Consider the following 26,557-nt stretch of genomic DNA (forward strand, 5'->3'; position numbering starts at 1 on the left):
AAACCCCAAAGCACAGAGTCGAGGGTGCCTCGGGTGCTGCGCAGTCAGCGTCTCGGGGGTCTTTCAAGATGGCCGCTCCCACGTCTCTCGGTGCCTCCACGGGTCCCTTCTTTGCAGGGACTGTGGATCGGGCTGGGAGAAGTCTGGGAGGCTGGGTCTTGTCAGGCTCTGCACTCGGACTCCGGCGGGAGGCGGCGGCAAAGCAGACGTCGAGGTGCTGGGTGATGCCTGTGTTCACAGGGTGGCCCCTCCTAGGCCACAAGGGAGATGCTCTTCAGTCTTCTGTCATCAGAATGTCGAAGTCCAGTCGTCTTCTTAGTTTAAAGTTGATTTCAGGATGATCTGAGTTGCATTGGCACTGCTCGCCCTCTTATTCCAATCTGAGGGGTGGATCTCCTGCTAGGTCCCTCCCCTATGGGTGGGACCAGGAAGGGGGGTGGTTACACCCCCTTTCCTTTGTCCAGGTCTCACTGGAGCTGGGGCTGGGCTGCCCCAGAACCGGTTTGACAGGATTATGCAAGGGGAAGCCTTGTGCTCCCCAGGCACTGTCTGGTTTCATTCAAACCTCCCTGCTACAATCCACTATCTCCTGTCTGGGGTGGTGTCACACCTCCCTGTGACAGGAAATCCTTTGTCCAGGCCTCCTCTGCTGAGTTTCGGTCAGCAGCAGGAGGTCAGACATGTGTCTGTGGCAGAAGCATCCATTTTGTGGATCTGAGGCTCTTTTAAAAATCAACCGCATTTTAGCAAAAGTAACATGTCGTCCCCTCTAGAGGGGTGGAATGCTACCCCCGTCGCCAGGACTGGCGAGGGGGTAGTATTCCAATTCGTATGACACCTTACACGACATGTTTTGATAAAGCCAAACCAAAGTTAACATATAACCGCGAGGATTATAATGCACTTAATAGTATATGGTTTGGCATTATCCCGGATCAGCTTAGGGAGTTGTTCCCGACAGCTGCAGACAGGCTCAGCTCATGCCAGAGCACCTTCTCACATAAAACCACGCACTCTGCCTCCAGGATTGATGAGGCCTTCCATAGGAGTGGCTTACAGGCTATATATGTGTCCAGATATAGGTTTAGATATAGGTATACTATATCTAAGCAAGGGGTGATTACACCCACTTGCCCCAGCTGAGTGATCAGCCAGTTGTGTCAATTTAGATAGCCAGCCAGGGGTGGCAAAAGATATGCTGCAGCCCCTGGTAGGCCTTGGATGCACCTATGCCCTGGGCACCTATAGTGCTCTGTACAGGGGCTGATAAGGTGACCCAAGCCAATCTAGTTATGCACCTAGGGTACATGGAATCCATTTTACAGAGAGAGCAGATAGCCTGGGGCCCTGATTAGCAGGGAACCAGGCCAACTAAGTCGAAAACCAGCTAAACACAGGGCAAAAAATCTGGGGTAACCATAGTCAGGTAGCCACCTTCCTACATAACCCCCCCCCAAACGAAAGGAGATAAGGCTATCCTTGGCCAGGTAAGCCTATATTGCCTGAGTGGCCATATAAGGAAGTACCTGCACTAGCATGGGTACCCCCTGTCTCATGGTCCACTAAGCAGTCCCTCACCCTAGGGGTATTAGAGGGTCTCCACCATAGGGAATCACTACCCTGGGTGTGTTTATGCAAAGTTAAAGGCTGGTTTGGATATGGAGTATTGAAGTGAGGCTCCACTATTTTTGGGCTCAACTTCCTCCAATTATCTTCCACCATGTGTGCCTTTCTTTCTTCAACTGAGTTGCACTGAGCTCTCAGGGTCAACCTCTGGCTACCTAAAGCTGGAGGCTGGGTCCCTCTGTTTGGCTTGCTGGAGGGACAGTTCAGGTTTGGGCCCTTTGGGTCCCAGGTTTGGCTGTGCCCAACAGAATCCATCTGTGGGAGGTCCCTAACTGTTTTTAAGGGGGCTCCCTCAGGAGTTTTTAAAGTTTTCACCTTACTAGGCCTACTAGTTTTGGTGCCCCTAATCTGTTGATGGGGGTGCTTTATTTGACAGGGGGCCCTCTGGGTCTCACTGTCCTTCTTGTCCTCTGCAGCCCTGGGCTGACTGAGGCAAGGTAGAGAGGGGCAGGTTACCTGCTCCAGACTGGATCCCACCTGAGAAGGGTCCACTGCCATCAGAGGCTCTGCCAGGCCAGGCCTAACAACCTCTGGGGCAGTTCCTTCATCAGGGGTAAGATCAGTTCCCTGAGGAGGCTGATCCTGTCCTACTGTCTGGTGAGGGGGAGATTTCTCTTCCTCCTCCATGCTCTCAGTTTGGGTGGAGTGATCCATCATTTCAGGCTTCACAACACACATATCTGTTTGAGTTTGGGCTGTGGCCATCACAGCCCCACCAACCTTTTCAGGAGGAGACTCAGTTTGGGTTTCTGCTGTTATCATAACAGCTTTGCTATTCTGTCTTGGAAGAGCTTCTGGTAAAGATGGGGCAGAGAGTTGCTCAGCCCTACCAACCTTTTCAGGAAGGACATCTTGAATTGGGGCTATAGCCAGTACAGCCCCACTAACCTTTCCATTGGAATTTACCATTCTAGAATGGATTTTCTGTTCAACCTCAGCCCAGGCTGAGATTTCCAAATCATTACCCAGTAGACAGTCTACAGGCAAGTTTGGTGACACTGCCACTCTCTTTGGGCCAATGACACCTCCCCAGCTGAGACTTACTACTGCCATGGGATGATTTGTTTGGATACCATCAATGTTTGTTACCTGGTATGTGGCACCTGGTAAAAGTTGCTTAGAGGGGACTATACAGTCAGCCACCATGGTGATGCTAGCCCCTGTGTCTCTAAAAGCTTCAACTTTCAAACCATTGATGATGGGTTCCTGTCTATATTTGCTCAAGGTATTTGGGCAAACAGAGAAGTTGGCAAACCCCATGCCAGTCTCATAGACAAGATCATTTGGGGATGGAGACCTGGATAGGCCAGGGTCCCCTTGGGCTCCAAAAGTAAACCCACCCAGATTCCTGGGTGTGCTCCCACTTCCTGGGGGGTTACTGCTGACAGTAACAGGAGGTGTTGGAGCTGGCTTTGGAGGTATGTTTTCTTTATTGCCATTCTTGGGACAACAGCTGTCTGTTTTGTAATGCCCAACCTGTTTACAGGCATGACAATAAGGCTTTTTCTCAGTTGATGAAGTGTCTTGGGACCCACCCCCCTTCTTGGAGTTTTGGGGCCCTGGGGAAGTGTTTTCTTTACTTTTATCCCCACCCTTATCTTGAGGCTTGGTAGACTCCTTCTTCTGGTTATTGTCCTGATTCATAGGCCTAATCCTGGTTCTGACCCACTTATCTGCCCTCTTTCCCAATTCTTGGGGAGAGGTCAAATCTGAGTCCACCAGGTGCTGGTGTAAGAGCTGGTTCTGACAATTACTTAGGATCTGTTCCCTCATAATCAAATTATACAATCCTGTGAAGTCATGTACTTTGCTGCCATTTAGCCAACCCTCCAGAGCCTTAGTTGCACAATCAACAAAATCAGTCCAGTCCTGAGTCTGTGTCTTCTGGGTGTCTCTGAACTTTAACCTGTACTGTTCAGTGGTTAAGCCAAACCCATCTATTAGAACACTCTTCAGGACTTTGTAATTGCTGGCATCCTCATGTCTGACAGTGAGGAGCCTATCTCTCCCTTTCTCTGAAAAGGAGTACCATAAGATTGCTGCCCACTGTTCCTCAGGAACCTGCTGTACCATGCAGGCTCTCTCCAGAGCAGTCATCCATTTGTGGATGTCATCCCCTTCCTGATAGGGGGGCACAATCTTTGTCAGGTTTCTACTATCATAGGACCTGTCTTTAGGAATTTTGCTGCCACCAGTGGCATCTAAGCCACACAATTTTCTTTCTCTTGCTAAAGCAAGTTTAGCTTGAGCCAAGGCTACCTCTTCCCTTTCTATTTGGAGTTGGACAGCCCTCATCCTGGCCCTATGCTCTTTTCTCTGGGAGGGAGTCATCCCTCTTTGAGATTCTCTTGAGGCACTAGAAAGATGAGAGTCCCTTGATTGAGATCTCACCCTCCTGTTACCTGGGAGAATGTGGTTATGAGATCTGGAGTGGTGCTGGCCCTCTCCATTCCCATGTAGGTCCAAGTTGGCCTGGTTAAGCCTGGCAACCTGTACCTGGTTTCCCACCTGATCCTGATCTTCAGGCTCTTCTACATCAGAGCCTTCCTCTTCCTCCTCCTCTTCTTCTGGAAGATTCTCATTCTCAGGGGAGTTTATCCCTTCACCTGAATCTAAGGGAGCCTGACTCACCTTATCTAGATCATCCTTTTCTAGGAGAGCTATTAGGGAAGGAATAGTAGGGCCTCTGCCCTTTTTTAGCCCCCTGGCTGTGCACAAGGCACTCAGGTCTTTGTGGCTAAGGTTGTCATATCTGGATGTTGTCCCTATAGGATCAACTTCTACAGGAGCAGAGCCTGAGGCTCTACCTGTATCAGACATGACTGCTAGTGAGGTGTAAGTGGTGCACTTACCTACACTAAGTGGTTTCCTACTGTACCTTGCTAGTGAGTTGTAGTCAGGGTGTGCTAATCCCTTTAATCTACAACTACTAAGTTCAGTAGAACTTAATATGCTAAGCTTTTGATTTATATGTACCTAGAGGTACTTGATGTGATCTTTCAATTTGATAAAGATTGCAATGGTAAAACAAACAGCAAGCTCAAATCCGCACCGCTGCACACCAATGTGAGAAGTTGGCCTGATATGTAGTGTTTCCAATTCTGGAACCACTGGGTATCAGTCCAAACAAACCCCAAAGATGTCAGGTTGTAAGTCAACCTTGTTAGACAAGCTATCCTAGTGGTAGCATGGACTAAGCAGCCTTAAAGGCTTAACTTAAGAGGTCGTGTTAAGCGAGCTGTTTTACCACATACAATCCTGTAATCAAATGAAAGGACACCACACAAGTATATATTATAAAAATATATGTATTTATTTCTAAATTACTCCCCAGTACTCTTTATGAGGAAAGGGGCACAAGCGTTAAATCAAAAGCACTGTTAGACATATAAAGTTGCACAATTATGGATGAGGGCGGGTGGCCACTCAAACCATATACTAAAAAAATGGTATAAGTAACACTTATCGAACAATGGTTAGGCCTAGGGCCTAGAGATTCGCTGGGAGCAGTCAGGACTAGCAATGATGAAGTCGGGAGTAGCCCACAGGAGACGGGTGCAGCACGGAAAGTGCGGCGCGCACCAATGCACTGTCAATGGTGCGTAAAAGTCAGTTAAAGTGAATTAAAAGATACTTCCGCTGAACCTAGGAACACAAAACTTTAGACACAGACCCTAGAGGTGTGTACCAGTGTATAGACACCGGCGTTGCAATGTTACCTCACCCACAGGCCGTGGGTACACAGGGTCGAAGTGGCGTCGGGTTCTGTCACGCAGGCTCTTGGCGCTTGAAGCTGAAGATGCTGCAGGCGATGTGAAGGGGAAGTGTCCGGTGGATCCAAGGGTGGATCTGAAGTGGTGAAGACCTGAAAGCAGAGGGGACAATGTTCAAAGTCACTGACCAGTGACCATCGTGGAACCAGATTGGAACCAGGCAAAGTCGGGTGCAAACAGGTGATCAGGGGTTGCTTCTCTCTGCAGCTGCGTGGACACGAAGAGGTCAAGGACGTCCAGGAGTCGATCACGAGCTGTCCCTCGAAGGCTCTAGCTGATGGCGGTGTCGGCAACTCGATTGAAGCAAACAAGCCTTGGCTAATGCAAGCCACGGGGAAAGTGAAAAAGGCTTATTACTCGGACCAGCAAGGTCAGAGCGGATACTCCTTTCTACAGGAGCGAGGGCAGGTCTGGAGCAACCAGACCCACAGTGTAAATCGTAGGATTTGTCGCCAAGATGGCCGCTGACCACGTGACAAGCGGCCGGGATGGCGAGTCGAGTGGCAAAAAGCAAAAGGGCCCCACGCAGATCGTGGAGATGCTGGAGGGCTGGTCTTTGGTGCAAATGCTGCTCGGTTGTGGGGCTTCTCAAACCCCAAAGCACAGAGTCGAGGGTGCCTCGGGTGCTGCGCAGTCAGCGTCTCGGGGGTCTTTCAAGATGGCCGCTCCCACGTCTCTCGGTGCCTCCACGGGTCCCTTCTTTGCAGGGACTGTGGATCGGGCTGGGAGAAGTCTGGGAGGCTGGGTCTTGTCAGGCTCTGCACTCGGACTCCGGCGGGAGGCGGCGGCAAAGCAGACGTCGAGGTGCTGGGTGATGCCTGTGTTCACAGGGTGGCCCCTCCTAGGCCACAAGGGAGATGCTCTTCAGTCTTCTGTCATCAGAATGTCGAAGTCCAGTCGTCTTCTTAGTTTAAAGTTGATTTCAGGATGATCTGAGTTGCATTGGCACTGCTCGCCCTCTTATTCCAATCTGAGGGGTGGATCTCCTGCTAGGTCCCTCCCCTATGGGTGGGACCAGGAAGGGGGGTGGTTACACCCCCTTTCCTTTGTCCAGGTCTCACTGGAGCTGGGGCTGGGCTGCCCCAGAACCGGTTTGACAGGATTATGCAAGGGGAAGCCTTGTGCTCCCCAGGCACTGTCTGGTTTCATTCAAACCTCCCTGCTACAATCCACTATCTCCTGTCTGGGGTGGTGTCACACCTCCCTGTGACAGGAAATCCTTTGTCCAGGCCTCCTCTGCTGAGTTTCGGTCAGCAGCAGGAGGTCAGACATGTGTCTGTGGCAGAAGCATCCATTTTGTGGATCTGAGGCTCTTTTAAAAATCAACCGCATTTTAGCAAAAGTAACATGTCGTCCCCTCTAGAGGGGTGGAATGCTACCCCCGTCGCCAGGACTGGCGAGGGGGTAGTATTCCAATTCGTATGACACCTTACACGACATGTTTTGATAAAGCCAAACCAAAGTTAACATATAACCGCGAGGATTATAATGCACTTAATAGTATATGGTTTGGCATTATCCCGGATCAGCTTAGGGAGTTGTTCCCGACAGCTGCAGACAGGCTCAGCTCATGCCAGAGCACCTTCTCACATAAAACCACGCACTCTGCCTCCAGGATTGATGAGGCCTTCCATAGGAGTGGCTTACAGGCTATATATGTGTCCAGATATAGGTTTAGATATAGGTATACTATATCTAAGCAAGGGGTGATTACACCCACTTGCCCCAGCTGAGTGATCAGCCAGTTGTGTCAATTTAGATAGCCAGCCAGGGGTGGCAAAAGATATGCTGCAGCCCCTGGTAGGCCTTGGATGCACCTATGCCCTGGGCACCTATAGTGCTCTGTACAGGGGCTGATAAGGTGACCCAAGCCAATCTAGTTATGCACCTAGGGTACATGGAATCCATTTTACAGAGAGAGCAGATAGCCTGGGGCCCTGATTAGCAGGGAACCAGGCCAACTAAGTCGAAAACCAGCTAAACACAGGGCAAAAAATCTGGGGTAACCATAGTCAGGTAGCCACCTTCCTACACCGTTCATGCCGGCTCCGACGCCGCCATGGCAATACCCGGCTCTGCCGAGGTCGTCGACGCCGGTACCAGGTCGACCTCGAGGGCAACACCCTGGACCATCGGATTCGATACCGACGTCGGTTCCGGCTTCGTCGGAGTCGTTGGTGGATCCGGCGGCGAGGCGTGTTAAGGAGAGGTCCAGGAGGGAGGCACAGCGCCTTATGGAGGAGCAGAGATATATGGAGTCACATCCTGATATGGAGGAAGGTGAGCTGGAGGATGACTGTTTTGAGGATCTAGCCGATGCCAGTGGCCTGGATTTTTCACCAGAGTGGGAGTTACCATCCGGTTCTGATGCGCCTTCAAAGGACGTCCAGCCTTATCATGTGGTGATTAGGAAGGCAGCAGAACTTCTGCAATGGACTTTGCCAACAGTGGAGTTTAAGTCCAATCTTCTTACAGAAGTTTTACATTCGCCCAGCTCTGTGGTGGAGCCATTGCTTCCGTTTAATGAGGCCTTAACGGAGCCTATTATGGAGGTATGGAAAAAGCCTCTAACAGCACCGGAGCTTTCCAAGAGTGTGGCGAGAAGGTACAGGGTTGCGCCTGAAGACCCTGCTTTTCTGACATCTCATCCTTCTCCTGAGAGTCTGGTCATTCAAGCAGCCTGTTCTAAAAAGACTGTGAGTGCGTTTCCTCAAGTGCCTGGTGATAAGGATGCCAAGAAGCAAGATCAGGTGGCTAAAAAGACCTTCTCCTCTGCGAGTATGGCATTGAAGTCAACTAATGCCACTTGCCTTATGGGGAGGTATGTACATGCCCTTATGGATACAACGCGTTCTTTGGCTCCTAAGATCCCTGGTGACAGCAGGAAGGATTTTGAGGAGGTGTTATCAGACGCACAGGCAGCGGCACGTCAAGTGATACAAAGTGGATTGGACACTGCAGACTCAGTGGCACGTATCATGGGCACTGCAGTTGCCACAAGTAGATCGGCTTGGTTGAAAACTTCAGACTTTTCAGCAGATGTTCAAGCTGCTTTGCTGGATCTGCAGTTCGATGGATCTGGTCTCTTTGGCAAAAAGGCTGATTTAGCCTTAGAAAGATTTAAGGACAGTAGGGCTACTTCCAAATCTTTAGGGCTTCCAATCAGAGGTTCTACAGCCAAGAAGTTTAGAGGTTTTGGACGCTCTTCCTTTCGCAACTATCGGCAAGGTCAGCAGCAGCAGCAGCAGCAGCAGCAGAATCCCTTGTACAAGACATATAGCGGAAGACAAAGGGCTCGACCTTGAGGTCGTCAAGCCTCTTCCTCCTCTACCTCCTCTACCTCCTCCAACCCCCCAGCCTCAGAAAAGCAGCCCTAGATCCGCCATTCAGGATCATGTGGGTCCGGTGGGGGGTCGGCTTACCTACTTTCTACGGGATTGGGAATCGGTTACATCAGATCTTTGGGTTCTCAATCTCGTAGAAAATGGGTATGCCCTTCCCTTTCGGGAATTCCCTCCCAATTACCCTCCTTGCCAAGGTTTTTGCACGGAGGAACATCTGTTACTTCTACAGGAAGAAGTGCAGACACTGTTAAGAAAGGGTGCGATAGAGGTGGTCCCAGAGCAGGAAAGGGGTCAGGGATGCTACTTCCGATATTTTCTGATACCAAAAAGAATGGCAGGCTCCGTCCAATCCTGGATCTCAGGATCTTGAATCTCTATCTGAAACAGGAGAAATTCAAGATGCTCACCCTTGCACAGGTTCTTCAAGCGCTGCTGGAAGAAGACTGGATGGTGTTGCTCGACTTGCAGGATGCGTATTTCCACATCCCAATCCTGAAGTCACACAGGAAGTATCTCCGTTTTATGGTGGGATCGCAACACTATCAGTTTGCGGTCCTTCCTTTTGGAATTACTACTGCGCCTCGAGTCTTCACCAGGGTGATGGCAGTGGTGGCAGCACATCTCAGAAGGTCGGGGATTCCAGTATTGCTCTATTTGGACGACTGGCTGATCAAAGCAGAGTCGTCAGAGAAAGTGCTCCAGCATCTGCAGGAGACAACTCAGCTGTTGTACCGGTTGGGTTTTTCAATAAATGTACCCAAGTCTCACCTGGTGCCCTCCCAGCGCAACCTGTTCATAGGTGCTGTACTGGACACAACTGTATGTTGTGCATTCCCTCCACCTCAAAGGATTCGCGACATACAGGAAATGATTCCTTTATTCTACAATGGAGCGGTCGTTCCAGTCCTCAAGGTCCTTCGCCTGCTCGGTCTGATGGCTTCCTGCATTCTGTTGGTCAACCATGCACGCTGGCACATGAGGGCGCTCCAGTGGTGCCTCCACAGGCAGTGATATCAACACAACGGAGATTTCAGGGAGTCTGTGAAGATCTCCAGAGAAATGGCGGCGGATCTGTCTTGGTGGAGTGTGGAAGGCAATCTGTCTCAGGGAAAGCCTTTTCATCTACCTCCTCCGGTGGCCACAGTGATAACAGACGCATCCACTCTAGGGTGGGGTGCTCATCTGGGGGATCTGGAGGTCAAGGGTGTTTGGTCTCCAGAGGAAAATGTTGCTTCACATCAACCTTCTGGAATTGCGGGCAATACGTTTGGCGCTCAAGGCCTTCCTCCCTTCCCTTCGCGGTCTGTCGATACAAGTCCTGGCGGACAACACGACCGCGATGTGGTATATCAACAAGCAGGGAGTAGTGGGGTCGCAGTGTCTCTGCAGGGAGGCTCTGCGCCTCTGGTCCTGGGTTCAGGACCATCGGATTTGTCTGATGGCAAATCATCTGGCCGGAGTTCTGAACGTGCGAACAGACAGTCTCAGTCGGCAGTTCTCGGCCGACCACAAGTGGAGGCTTCACCCGGAGGTGGTTCGTCACGTCTTTCGGACGTGGGGGACTCCTCAGGTGGACCTGTTCGTCACTCGCGAGAATGCTCACTGCCCGTCATTCTGCAGTTTCCAGTATCCAATGCAAGGAGCCTTTGGGGACACGTTTCAGTTGAGTTGGGGAAGTCAACTCCTTTACGCATTTCCTCCCATACCTTTGATTCCTCGGGCTCTGAGGAAGATTCGCCAAGACCGGGCCCAAGTTATTCTGGTCGCCCCGGATTGGACAAGAAGGGTGTGGTACACGGATCTTCTCCACCTCTCCTCTCGCCCGTCGCTCCTTCTCCCGTTCAGGGCAGATCTCCTCTCTCAAATGGAGGGGTAGGTCCTACACCCCCACCTCCAGACATTACACCTTCATGCCTGGAGATTGAACTGGGCAACCTGAATTCCTTTTCTCTCCCACACGATGTGGTGGATGTCATATTATCGGCTAGGCGTGACTCCACTAAATCCATTTATTCTTATAGATGGTCTAAATTTGTCTCTTGGTGTAGGGAGAAGTCTGTTGACCCTTTGAAAGCCCATTTATCTGATATACTACAGTTTGCTCTTTCTTTGGCGCAGCAAGGGTTTGCTGTTGCTACGGTAAAGGGTTATCTTTCGGCATTGTCTGCATTTCTCTGTTTGCCGGACTAGCCGTCTCTTTTCAAATCTCCTGTGGTTTTGAGGTTTCTGAAGGGCCTCACAAATAAGTTCCCTCCTACTCCTTTTATTGTACCTCAGTGGGACTTAAATCTTGTCTTAACCTACTTGATGGGTTCTCCCTTCGAACCTTTGCACAAGTGTCCCATGAGGCTTTTGTCTTTTAAGACAGTCTTCCTGGTTGTGATTACCTCGGCAAGGAGGGTAAGTGAGCTTCAAGCTCTTAGTTCCAAGCCCCCATTCTTGACCATTCATGCTGAACGAATGGTTCTCAGGACCAGGGCTGCTTTTCTCCCTAAGGTGGTGACTCCCTTCCACCTAGGTCAATCTATTACCCTTCCTACCTTTTATCCTCCCCCTCACCCTTCCAAGGAGGAGGAGAGACTACACCGTCTGGACCCCAAGAGGGCGGTGAGTTTTTATCTTGATAGAACTAAAAACTATAGAATAGATGACCAGCTCTTCGTTGGGTTTGCTGGCTGCAAGAAAGGAAGAGCGGTACATAAGAGGACTCTTTCAAGATGGATCATCCTCTGTATAAAGATCTGCTACTCTTTGGCTGGTAAGGATCCTCCAGCGGGTATAAGAGCTCACTCTACTAGCGCTAAGTCTTCGACATCTGCACTTTCGAGAGGTGTGCCGGTTGAGGACATTTGTAGAGCGGCGACTTGGGCCTCCCTCCACACTTTCGCAAAGCATTATTGCTTGGATACTGAGGGGAGGAGGGACGGCCACTTTGCGCGCTCTGTCCTCCAGGATTTTCTGGTGTAGAAGAGTGGACACCCTTCTCCGGGAGTGGGGACTGCTGTGGGACTCTATTCACAAGGTGAGGAATCCACTGGCAGATGTATCTATCAGAAGAACAAGTTACTTACCTTCGGTAACGCTTTTTCTGGTAGATACAGTATCTGCCTGTGGATTCCTCACTGACCCACCCACCTCCCCGTTGTCCACTCTTCTATTCCAGAGTTACTGTAATGTATTTACTTTACTGTCAAGGAGTTGTTTATTTCAAATGTTTTATTGCATTTGCTTCACACTGTGTGTGTTACCTTGATATTTGTACTGCGTATACTGTGTATAGGTCTACTGTCATTGGTCCATCCGTGTGCCTCGAAGGCATGGAAAAAAGGGCGGAACTGATGTCATCACGCCGGCGTGGGCCTATTGTAGTGTCGGTGACGTCAGCGGAGTCCCGTGCGATGCCGTGCCTCTATGACGTTGTCCACGTCCACGTCGGCGCGAAGCTACAAAAGAATTTCCGAATGTTGCTGACGCAAGAGGATATTCACAAGGTGAGGAATTCACAGGCAGATACTGTATCTACCAGAAAAAGCGTTACCGAAGGTAAGTAACTTGTTCTTTAGGTGAATATGAATGGGTGGGTGGATGCAATAGGATTTTTTAATATGGGTAGGTGAATCTGCTTATGTAGGTAGGTCAACGTAACAGGACACACAGATATAGCTATAACATCACATAAATGGAACCCTCAGGACAGTCCACATCAAGATATCAATGCCCAAGGAGTCTTAACTACCTTTAACCTACCAGACCAGTGTAGGGTTTTTGGACATTTAATGAAGGCACTGTTACATAGGGGCTGATTTAAATTTTGGCAGAGAGGGTACTCAGTTGCAACGGTGACAGAGAGAGTACGCTCTCCACCAAACTGTTGGCCCGCCCACCTCATTTAGAGAATAAAAGCGCATAGAATATGGAGCCTGCTCCAGCTCTGTCACCTACATTCTCCTCCAACGGCTTGACAGAGCACAGCCCATCGGAGGTTATCCATCAGACTACCCATCATATTTAAAGTGGGGGTCGGATGGCTTTTTGGCACTCCTGGTGGCAACAGTGTCTTCTGCCATCCCAATGGATTAGCCTCCGACAACCATACTCAAAATCAACCCCATCCTTTGCACAACTGTCAGGGACATACATTAGGGTTCTCGATCCAGTGTACTAGCAACACTTGTCATTTGCAGCAATTAAAAATGGCAAATATATGGTACTAGGTGCTACATAAGGTGCAAGACAAAAACAGGTTAATGTGCTGAGCTCAATAATTAAGGATGTGAAGTAGACACGCCTTTATTGTAGTGAGTGATGTCAAGCTCATTGCAGACCACCGCACCCTGACTCTGGTTGCTCTCACTGAGCTCGAGCACCGGGGAGTCCGCTCCCTCGTTCTTTGGAAAGAATGAGGGGCTGTTTTAATCTGCTAAGAATGCTATTTCTATTGTAGACTTTCCCTTGCTGCCCTTGGTGTCCTTTGTGATCACCACAGACTAACAAATATAAACTGCACAATAATCCAATTGAGCGATTCAAACATGAAAGAAAGTGTAATCAAGCCGATTTCGGAAAGTGGTTGAACCAATGTCCTTTTCTGTGTATTCTCTTGTGAATGAGCCCTGGAAAACGTAAAGCTGTTGGTAGCCAGACATAAAAAGGGACAAATTTCATCTGAGCAGAATACTTAACGTTCCGACTGAGTGGTCGGGATGGGGTAGGTGGGAATCATGTAGGGAACCCTGGGATAATCCTAAAGATGTCTCATTTTGTTGTGTTTCAAGTTAGCTACGTAAAGAGAGAGCAACACAAAGTCTTTATATGTACGCTCCCCTGTGTTGTCCCTAGCTGTGCAGTTTTCCTGTGTTTTTCAAGGTGTGCTTCACTCTGGTTTCTGTCATTGTTCCTAGGCACTCTTGTGATTCCCAGCGTCACCTTCTGGTTCTTCAATGCTCTACTGATGGTCATGGATGCTACAGGAAAACCCACTGCGATCACTCGTTACAGGATCCAGCTTGGCAAGAACAGTCCAGTAGGTATACCAGCTCAGTTCAGGTGCCCAAAACAGTTATATAGGTATATTGACCAGGTATAGATGGCTAGCACAGTCCTTTAAGCATGTCATCCCAGTACAGGCAGCAAGAACAGTCCAACTTGGTATACCAGCCCAGTCCAGTCCAGGTGAACAAAACAGCCCTGTAGTTGTACCAGTCCAATAGAACTGGGCAAAGAAGCCCTGATGGTACACCAGAAAAGGCAGCCAAAACTGTACACAGACCAGCACAGGTGCCAGTAACAGTTTTATATATATATATATATATATATACCAAACAATTCCCACCACTTCCGGCGTGCGGCGAGGAAGGAACTCAAACCACCACAGCAAGCCAGGCAAGATACAGATTTTATTTGCGTTTCTTCTCCAGCCTGCAACGACGCGTTTCGGGCTTCAAGAGCCCTTGATCACATTCAGCAAATATCGCGACAGTTGTGATTTTATACGTTTTTTACAAACATCAAATGTACACACCCCCCTACACAGCATGGTTAGCGGGCCACATGATTAATAAACATGATGGAAAGACTATCACACGGATCTACGTCTTTCTCAGGTTAATTTACAAAAAATAGAAAACACCATTTTACTAACTGCTTAAATGCAGGTTTAATATTCTATGGCAAAAGCGGTCTTATAATTATAACCATAAGGCAAGTTGATATATGACATCAGATGTAACATAACAGGTTAAATCCATTTATAAAATTATTACCCACTATGGGTCATTTATATTGCCTCGAGGGAATATCACTTGGACCAACTAACATATGCCATTAGTAAATTACATCCTGTAATCATGTATTCAAAATTAAGAATAATGCGAGTGCTATTAAACCATGACAAATTTTCAACAATTTTTTACATAAAGTGCTACTTGTGCTGATAGTGCAAAAAAGGAAAATAAATAAAAAGTGTGCAACGTGCAATTACTGATACCACAACTGGTCAATTATAACAAGTCTATAGCTATACATTACTATATACTCATAAACATATAGTTTCATATAATTCATTATTTCAGTCAAATTTTACCAGTGTATGTATTACATCTGGAATGAAGTCATATAGTATATGTTATGTTATGTACAAAGTTAGTATAGACTATTTCAAGGACAGGAGAGAGACATGGGAACTGTCATGGCAGAGAGAATGTATTACTGCATACCTGGGCTGAAGAGCTAAATGCAAAAAATAGCTGCATTATCGTGCTATGTGTAAACGAAGTGGTTTTAATAAAGGACACAGAGAAAGTCGTTTTACACCAAGATCTAATAAGACACAATTGTTTTCTACAGATATGTGTACATATCTTCCGAATTGTTAAGACCCCTGGGCCACTTGCTGTCTAGCTCCAATATAAATTTTGTTTCCAGATGTTTAAGCTTTCTCTCTCTGTTGCCGCCGCGTTTGGATTTAGGAACCGCAGCGACAACAAAATAAGAAAGACAATTAATGTCTTTATTATGGCATTTGGCAAAATGCCTAGCCACGGGATAGGCAGCATCGTTGTGGAGAATGGCCCTGAGATGTTGTAGGATCCTGACATGCACCTGTAGCTTTATGCTTCCCACATAATTTAAACCACAGGTGCATGTCAGGATGTAGACAGCAAAGTCTGTTTTGCAATTAAAATTGCCCTTGATGGATACAGGGGATGTGTTAAAAGGGGTCTCATATGTGGATTTATTGCACCAAATTTGCAGGCCCGACAAGTGGAGCATTTTTTAAACCCATTTGTGGGTTGAAGCCATATTGCCGGTTTTCTAGTTTCTGGCGAGATTTTATCCAGATCATTGTCCATGGATCTTCCCTTTCTAAAGGTTACAGCGGGGGGAATAGACAATCTTTCGCCCAGAATGCTGTCAGTCAGGACAATCGGCCAATGTTTATGGATGATGGACCTGATTTTTCTTTCCTGATGTGAATAGGTCAAGGCCAATCTGGGATTATCAGAGTTGGTATTTTCAGTAGTGGATTGGACAGAATCATCTTTAAATAAGCTGCTCCTAGGGCGTCCTTCTGCTCTAGTAATGGCTGTGTTAATGATCTTATTACTATAGCCTCTAACCCTGAGTCTTGTGCGCATGTTCTCAACACATTTTCTGAAGTCATCCTCATCGCTGCAAATACGTTTAAGCCGCAAGACCTCTCCGTACGGTATGCTGGCGATGAGGTGTTTAGGATGTGAGCTATTTGCGTGCAATGTAATATTGCTAGCTGTGCTTTTCCTGTGTAAGGTGCTTTGTAGTGTGTTGTTAACAATTTTCAACTTCACATCCAAGAATTCTATTTCGGAGGTGTGAATGTGGGAAGTGAAAGTCAGGTTAAGGTCATTCTTGTTGATACTGTCGACGAAGCACTGTGCGGATGCTGTATCACCGCGCCAGATGATGAAAACATCGTCGATGTACCGGAGATACAGCTCTATGTGTCGGTCTATGGCCTGCCTGTGTTCATGCTTAAGAACCTGCTCCTCCCACCAGCCTGCGTGTAAACACGCATAGCTGGGGGAAAAGCAGGCCCCCATAGCAACTCCCCTCCTCTGTTTATATAAGGTGTTATTAAACAGGAAAAAATTGTTATGTAGGCACCAATCAATTAGCTCTACAATCACTTTGTTGTGCGCATACATTTCAATGGGTCTAGTGGCTAGAAAATGTCTAACTGCAGCTAATCCTTGCGTATGATTGATACTTGCGTATGATTGATACTGGTATACAAGGATTCTATGTCTAAGGTCATTAGACATAAATCATCAGACCAATCCACATGTTTGATTTTAGTGAGAAAATCACCAGTGTCTTTTACATAACTTGGTAACATTTTAACCAAATCCTGTAAGAAATGGTCGATGTATTGACCAATGTTTTCTCTAGCACTATCTATGGCGGAAATAATGGGCCTGCCAGGTACAGGTACCACCTGCTTATGTATCTTAGGAATAAGATACAAAACAGGTAGAACCGGATGTTCTTTGAATAGAAATTTACTCTCCTCATTGGAAAGCAGGCCTTCCCTTCTCCATTGGGCTATCATTTTTTGCACAGATAGTCTAGCATTGTCGTACTCTTTGGAAGTGGCTTTTTGGTAGCATTCTGTGTTGCCTAGTTGTTTTTCAGCTTCAGCTGTATACTGTTTTTTAGGCCATAACACGAGGTTACCTCCTTTATCGGATTTTTTTATCACGATATTACAGTTATCACCAAGTTTTTTGACCAATTTGTTATATGCAATTCTCCTAAATGTTGCACCACAATGATACTTATTCTTTTTAGTGCTAACATTCAATTGTTTAAGATCTCTAATAACCATATCGTGGTAGGTGTCAATAGAGTCTTTCGGCATCACGGGTACAAATTTCGATTTATTTCTAAAAGGACTCAAACCCGCCCCTTGCTGGAGAAAGTCAATTTTTCGCAATCTGTCTTGGGTAGAAATATCGATGGGATCAAGAGGTTGACTGTTGTTAGGCCCCTCTTCCTCAAGGAGATCATGCATGGTTACTACCCCCTCAACGTCTGCAGCCTGTAAAAATGCAGTGTCCTCACAATCATGCACAACATTCTCAGACACGTGATTTTGATTTTTGTCTGCTTTTAATGCGAAATGTTTCATAAGTTTGAGTTTTCGTATAAAACAGAAAACATCAATTCTGGTACGTGCATAGTCAAAGTTTTCTTCAGGACAAAAGTTCAGACCTAATGACAAAAGTTGTTGTTCTGCCTTGGTTAGAACTACATCAGTTAAGTTAATGACAGTATTATCTAATTGCGTTTCTTCTTTCTCCAGAATGTTTTCTTTTTTGTTGCGGTTTTTTATATATATATATCTCCTTTCTGGATGGGCAGCGTCGTTGGTTGTTTCAGAGTAGCCACTTCCGGGTAGGGGGTCCGTTAGGCGGAGTCAACCAGTTTTCTGTATTTATATCTATATATTTATTTATTTATATATTTATAATATTGTGGGTTTTAATGTTCAATTTTTGCAACATTTTAACACGAGCCTGGTTCTGCTGTATCATGTGTTGAGACAAAACCTTGCATTTAAGCATTTTATTATTTTCACTATGTATGATGTGGAGCATAAGTTGTACAGACAAATATTATCAAATATGTCCATCTTTTTAGTGTATTAACCGCTAAGAAAGCCTCAACTATAAAGTGTTTTTGCCATGTCTATCGCACCATGTGACCGGGGGAAATAGCATCATTAACACGAGAAAAAAACATAGCATATAAAAAATGAAAGCGGACTGCGTTTCCGCCAGTGAACAAGGGTACTTGGTATCCGAAACTCGTCTGACAGCGGTGATTCATCAATTAACAACCTGCTTAACCACAGAACCTTTGGGTGCCCGCTTCCCGCTTTCTTTGCGAGTCCGGCTGGAGCGCAGGAGGCAGTGCGGGAGCACAACAAGTCCATATATATATCACTAATTTAAGGTCCAAAATGACGCATGCTCTCAGGACAAAAGGACAGAGTCTCCAATATACAACCAAAGTTTTGTATAGGTTCGGAAGGAGCAAGTTTACGGTGTGAATATATATATATATATATATATATATATATATATATATATATATATATATATATATATATATATATATATATATATTTTTTTTTAGTCCAAACATGCCCAAAGCATCAAAAGGGCACACGACCATGCCCCCACCTTCCGGTATTATTCACCTCGCTGCCGCTTGCCTCTATGCGGTACAAAAGGGGTTGGTGATAGACGGAGTCTCTGAATCAATCAGACACTCACACCCAGTCAAGAGATCTGGGTTTAATCCATCACTGTTCTTTAGCCCACTCTGCCACCCCAGGTCAGACATGGCTATATGCAAAACAGTCTGACCCTGTGCCTTATGGGAACAGTGCAGCCCGAACTGCCAAGCCATGTCTTCCCTGGAGCGGAAACAAGCTTCCAAGGACCGGTTTCTGGCATTCCAGCCTTCTTCAGCCCGGCTTGCTTGAATCCAGTGAAAAAGTGAGCAAGGGACTCACGTCTGAGTATACCCTGCCACACTTATGGCGGCCAAAAGCGGTACAAAAGGGGTTGGTGATGGACGGAGCCTCTGAATCAATCAGACACTCACACCCAGTCAAGAGATCTGGGTTTAATCCATCACCGTTCTTTAGCCCACTCTGCCACCCCAGTTCAGACATGGCTATATGCAAATCAGTCTGACCCTGTGCCTTATGGGAACAGTGCAGCCCGAACTGCCAAGCCATGTCTTCCCTGGACCGGAAACAAGCTTCCGAGGACGGTTTCTGGCATTCCAGCCTTCTTCAGCCCGGCTTGCTTGAATCCAGTGGCAGAGTGAGCAAGGGACTCACGTCTGAGTATACCCTGCCACACTTATGGCGGCCAAAAGCGGTACAAAAGGGGTTGGTGATGGACGGAGCCTCTGAATCAATCAGACACTCACACCCAGTCAAAAGATCTGGGTTTAGTCCATCACCGTTCTTTAGCCCACTCTGCCACCCCAGTTCAGACATGGCTATATGCAAATCAGTCTGACCCTGTGCCTTATGGGAACAGTGCAGCCCGAACTGCCCAGCCATGTCTTCCCTGGACCGGAAACAAGCTTCCGAGGACCGGTTTCTGGCATTCCAGCCTTCTTCAGCCCAGCTTGCTTGAATCCAGTGGCAAAGTGAGCATGGGACTCACGTCTGAGTATACCCTGCCACACTTATGGCGGCCAAAAGCGGTACAAAAGTGGTTGGTGATGGACGGAGCCTCTGAATCAATCAGACACTCACACCCAGTCAAGAGATCTGGGTTTAATCCATCACCGTTCTTTAGCCCACTCTGCCACCCCAATTCAGAAATGGCTGTATGCAAATCAGTCTGACCCTGTGCCTCATGGGAACAGTGCAGCCCGAACTGCCAAGCCATGTCTTCCCTGGACCGGAAACAAGCTTCTGAGGACCGGTTTCTGGCATTCCAGCCTTCTTCAGCCCGGCTTGCTTGAATCCAGTGGCAAAGTGAGCAAGGGACTCACGTCTGAGTATACCATGCCACACTTATGGCGGCCAAAAGCGGTACAAAAGGGGTTGGCTCTATGCGCCATAAATCTCCCTCATGGCCGACGCGTTTCGAGGCAACCGCCTCTTCTTCATGGGCTTAGGAACACACATTAAAGAGTCATAACACTCATTTCCGGTTTTGCTTTTATTTAGGAATCGCCCCAATTGGCTTTTGCTTCGTGCATCCTAATTAGTGCATTGTGGGTGTTAAAGTCCTGTGAGGTAAGTCACACTTTCTCCTTTAGTATATTCCTCTACACGTTTGGCCCCTGTAATACTTGGTGGCAGTTAATTGAGCCTGCCTCGAGTGTGCCAACCTACGAAGGTGAATGACAAGCTTTTAAATTTGTAACACGACATTGAGCCTACTAAAGGACAAAGTGTGACTTACCTCACAGGACTTTAACACCCACAATGCACTAATTAGGATAATATATATATATAATGGTAATCTGGTAATTTGGGGAAAAACAGATTATATAGAGGAAGCTATGAGGCAATTAACAGATCGGAATTGCTACTGTAAGAGTGGCACACTGTCTTTAAAAGCAACCTACAACATATACCACAGCAAGTTACTAGCATGGAAAAGTGCGGGTTTGCTTACAATCGACAAATACAAATTTCTAAAAAATGAGACACCAACAACCCCTGTCATTTATTTCATACCAAAACTACACAAGAATCCACTAAAGCACAAGGACGGCCCATAATATCTGCAACAAACAGTCTGACAGAAAAACGTCGCAATATATTGACCATTTTTTACAGGAGCATGCCCAAAAATTGCCCTCCCATATAAAAGATAAAGGAGACTTTTTTTTTTTTTTAAGTTTGAAGTTTATTAAGGCATAAAGAGAAAAAGACAGGGCATGAAGAAACAATCAGAGGTTATAAAAAACAATAAAACTCTCTTACATCAAAAGAATATTTGAACAATAAAGGATGTGAAACAAAAAACAATGAAATTTGAAATTGCAGAAATATTGAGGGAGAGAAGAAAAACATGAGAGGCATACATCATATGGGTGATAACAAAGAATCAGAAATTAGGATGCATTAATAAATTTACAAATACTAAGATAAAAACAATTCACGGTGGTTTTTGAACTTCAACAGAACGTGGTGGAGAAAGGGGGGAAGGTCTGGCAATTTTAGATAAATATTCGGTGAGGGGGAGCCATAGAAGATCACGTTTAATTGCTAAAGAAATAGGGGAGATAAAATTAGTGTCTAGGCGATGATTGAAACAAACTGCGTTCCACCATGCAGAGAAAGAAACATCTTTAGCCTGTTTCCAATGTGTTGTAATATGATGGAAAGCAATGGCTATCAGGAGATCAAGTAATCTGTGTTTATGGTGGGATCCAGAAAGGTCAGAGGAGAGGGAGCCTAGGAAAATCTGAAGGACAGAAAAGGGGATAGTGAGTTGAAAAAGTTTTTGTATTTGGGACCAAACGAGATGCCAGAAATGGAGAATGGGAGGGCATTCAAAGAGCATGTGCTTCAGATCAGCCAGAGGGCAGGGACAGGACCAACAAGTGGGAGAAGTGTCTGGAGAGAAAGAGGATAAAATTACGGGAGTGTATAATGTACGGTTATAGATAAAAAATAAGGTTTGGGTAGTGTTGGCAGCTCTAGATGTGCTCTGAAGTTTAGACCAAATTTTATCCCAAAAACTAGGGAGCCAATTTTGAGACAAATCATCCTCCCATGCCAACTCAACTTTGGATTTAGTGCGATCAATAGATGTTTGAAGGGATTTATAAAGGAAAGATGCAGAAGGGGATTGGTCGAGAGCATTTGAAATGGAAAAATGAAGTTTAGGAATAGTATTGGTGGCAGGGAGAGAGGAAAGATACTGGGTAAGGGAGGGAAGAAGAGATAGATATTGTTTTCGAGAAGAGGAAGGTAATGAAAATTGAGTTTGAAGTAAGTGGAAGGAGAGAGGGGAAGAGTCAGAGATGAGTTGAGATATCCATTTTAAACCACGGGAGTGCCAAGTTTTCCAGTAGATTGAACGATTTTTAATTTTAAGAAGTTTATTATGCCAAATAGGTTGGGAAGAAGTAGAAGAAGTGGAGGGGTAGGTGGATATCAAATATGGCTGAAGAATAGAACGGGTATGAGAAATGATGGGAGATCGAAGAGAAGTGACGTTAGAGGAAAAGGAAAGAACTTCATTGAATTCATAAGGGTGAAGGAAAGATGATTCCAATGTCAACCACAGCGGAGGATAATATGGAAGATCCGAAGAAATCCAACGGAGAGCTTGTTTCAAGGAAAAAGCAGTATGATATGACTTAAAATTGGGGAATTTAACTCCGCCTAAAGATTTGTCTTTCTTTAAAGCAGAGAGGGCGATTCTGGATTTCTTGTCTTTCCATAAAAATTTCAATAAGATAGAATCTATTGATTTAAAATGATGATTGGGGATGCGAATGGGAATCATAGAAATAGTGTATAGGACCAAAGGGGCTAGCATCATTTTTATGGAATCCAGGCGACCCCACCAGGAAAGAAAGAGAGGGTTCCACCGATTGATGGAAGAGGTAAGTTTACTAGAAAGGGATTCAAAATTAAATTTGAGGGTATCAGAGAGACGAGGAGCGAACCAGACACCTAGGTATTTAATCTTAGAGGGTTGCCAGGAAAACCCGGAGGAATCAAAAAGATGTTTAAGACATAAGGGATTCAGTGGTAGTATTTCACATTTGTCCGCGTTAAGTTTATAGCCAGATACACTAGAAAAAACGGAGACTTGATTTAAGAAGGAAGGTAGGGTTGTTTGAGGGTCCGAGCAATAAAATAAAATATCGTCAGCGTACACCGACAGTTTAACTTGTTGTTGTTGGGGGGTAAATTGAAAACCGGAAATGCTCTCGTCAAGTCTAATTTTGGTTAAAAAGGGTTCTAAAGCTAAAATAAACAAAAGAGGAGATAGAGGGCATCCTTGACGAACTCCCCTTTGGAGGGGAAAATAATCAGAAGTGATGCCGTTGGCAAAGATGGAGGCATGGGGATTAGAGTAGAGTAACGAGATAAGAGAAATGAATTTAGATGGGAAACCGAACCAACGAAGAGCTTGGAACATAAAATCCCAGTTGACTCTGTCAAAAGCTTTCTCGGCATCAAGAGAGATGGCAGCCAATGGGGAAGTAAGGGAAGAGGCTCTACTTAAAATGTTAAAGAAAACACGAGAATTGTCTGTTGAGAGACGTCCTTTAACGAACCCAGATTGTTCCGGACCGATAAGGTCTGGTAGTAGAGGGTCCAATCTAAGAGCTATGATTTTGGCAAAAATTTTATAATCTGTGTTGACCAGGGAGATAGGACGATAATTTTTGCAGAGAGTATGATCCTTGTCTGGTTTGGGTATTAAACAAATTAAGGCTTCTTGGAAGGTACCACGGGAGGAACCAGAATCGACAAAAGACTGAAATAACAGGAAAAGTTTAGGGAGGAGAAGGGAAGAGAAATGATTATAGAATTCAATGGTGAAACCATCGGGACCTGGGGCTTTACCTTTACGTAGGATTGAAACTGCATGAGAGATTTCAGAGGGGGAGATGTCTAGATTTAACGCTTGAAAATCAACATGTGCAGATTGTGGGGAAGGAATATCTTGAAAATAAGCTAGGAGATCATCAGGATCAGGGATAGATTCAGGAGTGTATAGGTTTTGGTAGAAGGAGACAAATTGAGCCAGTATGTCCTTATCTTTGAAGAAGGAAATACCGGTTGGACCTTGTAATGATTCAATCTTTGTTTTTTCCTTGCGAATTTTAAGGTAATTAGCTAATAGTTTACCCATTTTGTTCTGTCCTCCGTAATAACGGGAATTACATTTAAGGAGAGTGTTTGATGCCGCATTAGTGGTAAATTTATTGAATTCAATTTTGGCAGAAATAAGTTCGCGAAGGGAGGAGTCAGAGGAAGAGTTATAGTAGGTGTATTCAAGTTTTTTAATTTTATCTAAAAGTTGAGTTGATTTGGCGATTGATTGTTTTTTCTTTTGAGAGACAAAATCAATGATAAAACCTCTAGCAGCTGCTTTGAAGGAATCCCACACCGTAACAAAGGAAGACCCAGGGAGATGATTGAGAGTAAAGAATTCAGAGGTAAAAGCTGTAAATTTAGTGGAGAAAATGGGGTCCAGGAGTAAAGAGTTATTAAACCTCCAACGTCCTGAGTGAGGAGAAAAGGGAATAAGGTCAATGTCAACAAAAACGGGAGCATGGTCTGAGATTAGAATGGAACCGATGTCCGAATGTGTGGCTAATTGTGCCAGGGGTTTGCTAAGGAAAAGGTAATCAATACGGGATTGGGAGTGATGTGTGGGGGAATAGAACGTGTACTCTTTAAGGTCAGGGTTACATAGTCTCCAAATGTCTACTAAAGCATAATTCTGAAGAGAGGCAATAAACTGAGAATGCATCTTAGAGGGAATAAACTTAACCTTGGAATTTCTGTCAAGAAAGGGGTCCAGAACTTGATTGCAATCACCACCAAAAATAACATATTTCTCATTAATTGTAACTAATTTGTCAGAAATAGCAGGCCAAAACAATTTATCAATGCCTGTAGGAGCATAAACATTGAAGATAACAATAGGAATTTTATCAATAAGAAGGTTAGTAATAACCCAACGGCCATGGTCATCGTTTTCATGGGAGACAACTGAAACATTTAACTTTTTATGACATAAAATAACAGTGCCATTTTTCTTACCCAAAGCAGGAGAATGAAAGACATGTCCTACCCAGCAACGCTTAAGTTTATTAGCCTCCTTATCAGAGAGGTGGGATTCTTGGAGGAGAGCTACATCAGCTTTGAGGCGTGTCAAGTGTGTTAGGACACGTTGACGTTTAATGGGGTTATTTAACCCCTTAACATTCCAAGTAACTACTCGGAATTTGTAACTTCAATAGAATGGTGTGAAAAAAGAATATATTGAAAAGTGAATATGAAAAGAAAGATAACAGTAATAGGCATGTAAGAAACAAGAGGTGAGAGAGAAAGAGAGCAAAGGAGAGGAAAGAGAGTGGAGTAAAGAGATAGGAGAGAAAGAGGTGAATAAGGGTTAGAGAAAGAGAACAGTAAAGAATAGAGAACAAAGCGTGTAGAAAAAATAATATCATAACAGATAAAAAGAGATCAAAAAAGGACTGAGGGATGACGACGCCAGAAGAGGACGACATCAACAACGGAGACTTACATCGTCGAACACCTGAGGAACCAGCGAAGGAACGAAATGGAGGGAAATATAAATACACCGGGATGCAGACACACGGGAAAAGGATCTGTAAGAAGGCAAAAGAGAAGAAGAAAATATTAAAAACACACATGGTAAAGTAATAAAGAGTAACATAAGAATAACATAAGAATATGGATGAGATAGACAGGGATGGAGAGCACTCAGTCAGACACAGGGATCAGAAACAACGAGAAAACATGGCAAAAAACAGACAAAACAGAACAAAATGGTCAGACGGGTCGTGCAGTGTCCATGCTCTCGGCTTCATGGCGACGCAGGAACTCTTCAAGGACGAGTGGATCTTCAAATGTAGTGGTTCTTTCTTTATAGGTGACCTTGAAGAGGCAAGGATGTAATAGACCATATCTGGCGCCAAGGGCTCTCAAACGAGGTCTCAAATCCAGGAACTGTTTCCGACGGTCGGCTGTGACCTTAGCAACATCCTGAGAAAGGTATAATCTACGGCCCTCCCACATAACTTGTTTTTTAGCCTTGACTGCAGAAAGTACTTGGAGGAGATCAGTGTATTGAAGGAACAGCATGATGACACCTCGAGGTTTATCAGAAACTTTCGGGCCAAGTCTGTGCGCACGTTGAATATTCAGAGAGATGGAAGAGGGAAGGTCTAGGATTTTTGGTAGAAAAGTTTGAAAGAAGGCTGTTGGATTAGACCCCTCTGTAAGTTCCGGAAGATTATAGAGGCGTAGGTTGTTTCTCCGGTTGCGATTTTCCAACTCCTCCGACTGTCGTTTTAGGAGAGAGACATCTTTTTCCAAGAGCGAAATTTTTGCACATGAGGTATGAAGAGTCTCTGTCGATTGTTCCACCAAAAGAACCCTTGATTCCAACGTGGACCACTTGTCATGTAGAAATTGTAAGGTTTTAGTAGTTTCGGCCATGAAGGGTTTAAGTGCTCGAAGTTCCTCCAGAATAAGATCCATGGAAGCAGAATGTGATGATGAACCTGGAGATGGAGGATCTTTTTTCAAACGTTTCGTCGAACCAGGTGGTAACAGCTTACTAGTTGAAGTAGTTTTAGGAATTGCGCCGTGAGTAGCGTTAGGTTTGAGAGAAGTGGGATCATCCATATTAGGAGTTGTGGAATCAGAGTCTGAGGAAAGTTGTGGCTTATTTTTTGATGCTGTAAGCTTGAGAGTACGGAGTTTCCCCATATAAGGCAGGAGAAGTAAATACAATGCTACCACAATGTGCTGAGGAGAAAAGTGTTGTAAATAGGAAGCAAAAGGTGGTTTTATAGTGGAAGCACCAAAAAACGTGTATTTACTGCACGAAAAACGATGAAATGCAAGAAAAATAGTTAATTAGAGCAGTCAATAAACATATAACTTTTCCTCAGGTATAGCTAATAAAGTTCCGTGGATATAAACTATCTCCTCATGTCAAAGAGTTTTACACGAAAGCGCTGAATGTAACAGGAAATGTTCAATGAGTGTTAAGCAAAGCAGCGCGCCAC

At 45.5% G+C, this 26,557-nt stretch overlaps 1 protein-coding gene across 2 annotated transcripts in view; it reads left to right on the forward strand.

The window, feature by feature from the left end:
- Positions 1-26,557, forward strand: part of FAXDC2 (fatty acid hydroxylase domain containing 2) — a 335,302-nt gene that overhangs the window by 195,468 nt on the left and 113,277 nt on the right. For both annotated transcript variants that reach the window (XM_086931249.1, XM_086931248.1), the window contains exon 5: positions 13,645-13,766. In XM_086931249.1, the coding sequence (XP_086787375.1) occupies positions 13,645-13,766 (122 nt within the window). The remainder of the gene's footprint in view (positions 1-13,644; positions 13,767-26,557) is intronic.

This window comes from Lissotriton vulgaris, chromosome 7 (genome assembly GCF_964263255.1).
Source record: "Lissotriton vulgaris chromosome 7, aLisVul1.2, whole genome shotgun sequence".
Lineage (NCBI taxonomy): Eukaryota > Metazoa > Chordata > Amphibia > Caudata > Salamandridae > Lissotriton > Lissotriton vulgaris.